Raw genomic sequence first — 5,455 nt, 5'->3', positions numbered from 1 at the left:
AGGAGAATAGCTTGAACCCGGGAGGCGGAGGTTGCAGTGAGCCGAGATCGCTACTGCACTCCAGCCTAGGCGACAAAGGGAGGCTCCGTCTCGAAAAAAAAAAGAAAGAAAGAAAAGAAGAAGTAACCTCGTGCCTGGGAATACCCCGGGTTATGGCTCCACAGCCCCTTGCATTTCACTTGTTCGCTTCCTGCAGTCCCTCCTCGAGCCCGCCCCTTAGGCCACTTGTCCTTTCTGCTCCTCTACCCATCCACGGCCCAGGTCTTACTCGTCAGTCCCCAGCCTTGAAATGCTCCCCAGGTTTCCCAGATCCTGTCTCTGCCCATCTGCCTTCCCTACCCGGGTCTTGTCTTCTGGCCCTGGCCTGGCAGCGACCCGCTAGCTGCAGCCTCTGTCCCGCCCCTTGCTCCCGCCCCTTACACTGCTTTTAGCCCCGCCTCTGGAGTTACAGGTCTACCCGGTGAATCTGGTCTTTGACTCTGGCCCCTCCCCTTGTTCCCGGCTCCGCCCCCCGGGCCCCACCTCCAGCCCCGCCTCTGCGCCCGGGTCCCGCCCCCTCACCTGTGTGTGTGCGCAGATGCGCCTTCAGGTGGGAGCTCTTGGTGTAACTCTTGCCACATCCCGGGTGCGCGCACGTGTGCGCTGCCTGCCTCTTGCGCGCCCACGAACGTCGGCCGCGCTTGACCGGCGCGGATTCGGCTATCGCACCTGGATCCCCTGCAGTCCCCCCGGGTCGAGTGCCCACGGTCCCGGGTCCCAGACAACTCAGGTAGGAAGTGGGCGTGGCGGGACCCGGAGCGGGTGCCTGGAGCCCGCGGAAGAGCTGGAAGTGCCCTTGGTACTGCGGCGCCTGGTACACCGCAGGGTACCCGGACAGCAGCCCGTAGGGGGCGCCCGACGCCGCAGGCATGGAAAGCCCAGTCCGCGGGAAGTAGCCGCCGGAGGAGCCCGCGCCGGGCCCCGGGTACACCGGCTGCAGCTGCAGTGCCTTGGGCTCGGGGGCCGGGGCTGGAGCCAGGGCTGGGCCTACGAAGGCGTCGGGGACCAGGGCTCGCGGGGCAGGGCGCACCCAACCTGAGTGATCCTCCGAACTCAAGAGCCCAGCCACCAGCCCCGGGCGGCCCGAATAGGTGCCCAGAGTCTCACACGGCGGCGGGTATTGCACCCCGGTGGCCTCGTTGGGCGCCTGAGCGCAGGTCCGGGGCACGCCACCCGGCTCCGGGCCCGAGAAGTTGGTGAGGAGGAGATCCAGGTCCCAGGTGGCGTCCGCGTCCCTCTCATCGTCCTCCTTCTCCCCAGGCTGGTCCTCAGACTTCACGTGGAGAGGCGGCCCCGTGGGGTCCGGAGGACCCGGGCCCATGTCCTGCGCCTCTTCGGAGCGCCACCACTGCGGAAGGGAGCAGGCAGCTTCAGGTTTGGTGGACCCTGGGGTGTCCTGCCCACGGACATCGCGGGCTGGGCACTCTGACAGGGACAGGCTGGCCAGAGACCTTAGAAAGGGGTCTTGTTTGCCTGTCTGTCCCGCCCCACCAACACTTCCCCTCTAACCCCGGTCCCTCCCCAGCTCCAGGGACAGGAGTCGATCAGGTCTGGCTGGAGACAGGAGATAAGACTTCCATTATCTGGTACCACACTTGGGGATGGGGGAAGGGGTAGCAGAGCCGCTGGAGATGGAAAGCTGGCGGGGAAGGGGGGAGGGGGGCCAGCCTTGACTCAGTTTCCCCCCAGAACATCCCTCTCCTTCCCTGTCTCCTGACGAGATTAATTCCGAAATTTTGGATGTCCCCCATTCACCATTTCCCGATGATATCTGGAAGATTGTCTCTGAGCCTAGATCTCTTTCCCTTTTTTTTTCTTGAGATAGGGTCTCACTCTTTTCTCCCAGGCTGGAGTGCAGTGGTGTGGCTCACTGTATCCTTAAACTTCTGAGCTCTAATGATCCTCCCGCATCAACCTACAAAGTATCTGGGATTCCAGGCACATGCCGGCATGCCTGGCTAATTCTTTTGATATTTTTTTGTAGAGATGGGGTTTCACCATGTTGCCCAGGCTATCTTTGTTTTCTATTACAGAAATAGATCGCACCTAGAACCTCAAACCCCTAGACCATCCCCACTGCCTGCCAGACTAAGCTGAGACCTCCTCACCTGCACTGAGAGTACCTCAGTCCTGGTTAGGTCTCTTGATTTCAGGCAAGATGCAGGTCTGGACCCCAAGATCTGTGACTGTGACCCTAGATCCCAGCAAGCCCACCTAGACCCCACCTTCTAGGCCCCACCTTGAGGAAGTCATCCTGCGTGTCCAGGAAGGGGCCCAGGGCAGTCAGTGTGCTGATGGAGGGCAACGCGGTCTCAGCTGTGGCCATGGCTGGCTGGTGCCCACTCTGGGTGTCAGGCCTCCTCTTCCTCAGCTGCCTCGTGAACTCTGAGGCTGTGATAGCCCCTTCGAGGGCTCCTCTCTGCACTTAGCTGATTGGCTGCAGACTCTGATAAGGAGAGGCAAGGCAAGGTGGGGGTCACTGTTTCTGGGGCACAAACCTCACATTGGCCTGTTTGGGGCTGGGTCTTAAAGAGTAAGCCTGTATCCACAGCCAAGTCAATATCAGTGGTTGGGGGGTTCAGGTTTTGAGGGTCCAGGTGCTAGGTAAAAAAGAGACATTGGGTCTCCAAAGAAGGAGAGACTTGGTTGCCTGTCTTCAATTTACTTTCCTGGAAAAGGGGTGACAGGCAGAAAGCATATTCTGGGGAGAAGCTGTGGGACCCCCTGTCCCCCCAGTTGAGGCTCCACAGCCCTCCCCCTCCCCACTAAACAACAACAACTGTAGTGATGGCGGGACTTGGCACAAACTCCCTGCAAAGCATTATCAGACACCCCAGATGCTGGAGGCTGCTATCTGGGGTGGCCCAGGCCAGCCAGAGCGCTGTCCTCCGGTGAGTGGGAGGCCTGGGGGTTGGGTCTTTAAATTAGCCTGGCTTTCAGTTTGCCTGGGTTGGGACCTCCCAGGGTCTGAGCCCTGCGGCAGGAGGGAGCCCCTGCCAAGTGGCCCACCATTGTCTACAGGGGACCCTTGGGTGGCACTGCATGGATCTGTATGGACACTGGTTCAGTGCCAGCTGCTCCAGTGCGACAGGGGCAGCCGAGGGGAAAGTGACCCTCTCTTCTCCCAGGTGGGATAGGAGTGTTGGACCAAGCCACAGGAACTACCTAACCTGCAGGAGACCAGTATCCTGGCTCTGGGCCTGGCTGCTCCTTGATTCTGCCCAATGTGAGGAGAGGATCTGAGTTCCTGTAACAGGGACCTCCACTCTGGTGCCCTGGGAGCCTGAGAATGGGACATGGATACATATTACAGACATATAATTCATAGTCACTCATTGGAAGATTGAGGCAGGAGGATCACTTGACATCAGGATTTCAAGACCAGCCTGGGCAACAGAGAACCTGTCTGTCCAAAACAAAGTGGCGGGGGGAGGGAGGGTGGTCTGGGTTTGAGGGGTGAATGCCCATAGTCCCAGCTACTCAGGAGGCTGAGGTGGGAGGATCGCCTGAGCCCAGGAGGTTGGGGCTTCACTGAACTATGATCACACCACTGCAGTCCAGCCTGGGGGGGTCTGCCCCTGGAAAAAAAAATTTTTAAAGTTGAGTGGCCATCTTTATTTCTGTCTGGTCAACCTTGGTGACAGAAACAAAAACAAGGCCAGGCGCGGTGGCTCACACCTGTAATCCCAGCACTATGGGAAGCCAAGGTGGGCAGATCACTTGAGGCCAGGAGTTTGAGACCAGACTAGCCAACATGGTGAAACCCTGTCTCTGCTAAAAATACAAAAATTAGCTGGTTATGGTGGCCATGCTCGTAATCCCAGCTACTTAGGAGAATAAGGCTGGAGAATTGCTTGAAACTAGGAGGCGGGGGGCCAGGCGCAGTGTCTCATGCCTATAATCACAGCACTTTGAGAGGCCAAGTAGGGCAGATCACCAGAGGCTAGGAGTTGGAGACCAGCCTGGACAACATGGTGAAGCCCTGTCTCTACTAAAAATAGGCTGGGCATGGTGGCGCATGCCTCTAATTTCAGCTACTTGAGAGGCTGAGGCAAGAGTATCACTTGAACCTGGGAGGCAGAGGTTGCAGTGAGCCAAGATCATGCCACTGCATGCTGGCCTGGGATACAGAGCAAGACTCTGTCTCTAAAAAACAAAAACAAAACAGGCTGGGAGCAGTGGCTCATGCCTGCAGTCCCAGCACTTTGGGAGGCCAAGGTAGGAGGAATGCTTCAGCCCAGGAGTTCAAGAACAGCTTGGGCAACATAGCAAGACCCCATCTCTAAAAAAAAAAAACACACAGTTATGGCCGGGTGTGGTGGCTCATGCCTATAATCCCAGCACTTTGGGTGGCTTAGGCAGGTGGATCACCCGAGGTCGGGACTTCAGGACCAGCCTGACCAACATGCAGAAAACCTGTCTCTACTAAAAATACAAAATTAGCCAGGCATGGTGCTGCATACCTGTAATCCCAGCTACTTGGGAGGCTGAGGCAGGAGAATCGCTTGAACCCAGGAGGTGGAGATTGCAGTGAGTGGAGATCATGCCACTGTACTCCAGCCTGGGTGACAGAGCGAGACTCCATTGCAAAAATAAATAAATGCAAAATAAAAAATAGCCGGTGCAGTGGCTCACACCTGTAATTACAGCCGAGGGTGAATTTGGGAGGCCTCAAGGATCATGAGGTCAGGAGATTTAGATCATCCTGGCCAACATGGTGAAACCCCATCTCCACTAAAAATACAAAAACTAGCTGGATGTGGTGGCGGGCACCTGTAATCCTGGCTACTTGGGAGGCTGAGGCATGAGAATTGCTCGAACCAGGAGGTGGAGGTTGCAGTGAGCCGAGATCACGCCGCTGCACTTCAGCCTGGTGACAGAGTGAGACTCCATCTCAAAATAAATAAATAATAAAATAAAATAAAATAAATAAGTGATAATATCCCTTTCCAAAACCAAACTGACTTTGTGGAACTAATGGAAAAGCACTAGGTTAGGAGGATGGGAGGGGCGTGAATTCTGCTAAGATGTAGTTATAGTTAAGTGATGACCAGCCATTATTCTGGAGGTCACAAGACTCGCAACTTCCCCAATTATTCCTGTAAATAACATGACTATTACAGAACCTAAGGTTGGCCTTTTGAGATGTCTTTTTAGGCTTTTTGCATATCTGACAGCTGGGTGACCCCACTGGGACTAGCAGCTACTCTATGGTCCCCACCAAGAAGCCGATCCAGCAACTGTTTTCCACACCCCCATGACTGCATCCAAGGCATTCATTCCCTAGCCCTCCTGCCCACCAAACTGTTCTTGACAAACCTAGCCCTTGAATTTTCAGGGAGGCTGATTCAAGTAATAATCTCCCATTTAGCTGGCTGTGTGTGGATTAAACTCTTTTTCTTTTTTTTTTTTTTTT

General features: G+C 55.9%; 1 protein-coding gene across 1 annotated transcript in view; it reads right to left on the bottom strand.

Annotated features, from left to right (window-relative positions):
* The window catches only part of KLF1 (Kruppel like factor 1), a 5,229-nt gene extending 2,370 nt beyond the window's left edge, over positions 1–2,859 (bottom strand). The window contains exons 1-2 of the mRNA XM_017497789.2: positions 2,279–2,859; positions 562–1,387 (exon numbers count right to left, since the gene is read on the bottom strand). Coding sequence (XP_017353278.1) covers positions 562–1,387; positions 2,279–2,365 — 913 coding nt within the window. The 5' untranslated portion in view covers positions 2,366–2,859. The remainder of the gene's footprint in view (positions 1–561; positions 1,388–2,278) is intronic.
* Between the last annotated feature and the right edge of the window lie 2,596 nt (positions 2,860–5,455).

This window comes from Cebus imitator, unplaced genomic scaffold (assembly GCF_001604975.1).
Source record: "Cebus imitator isolate Cc_AM_T3 unplaced genomic scaffold, Cebus_imitator-1.0 Scaffold234, whole genome shotgun sequence".
Lineage (NCBI taxonomy): Eukaryota > Metazoa > Chordata > Mammalia > Primates > Cebidae > Cebus > Cebus imitator.
This window is presented reverse-complemented; position numbering and strand designations above follow the sequence as displayed.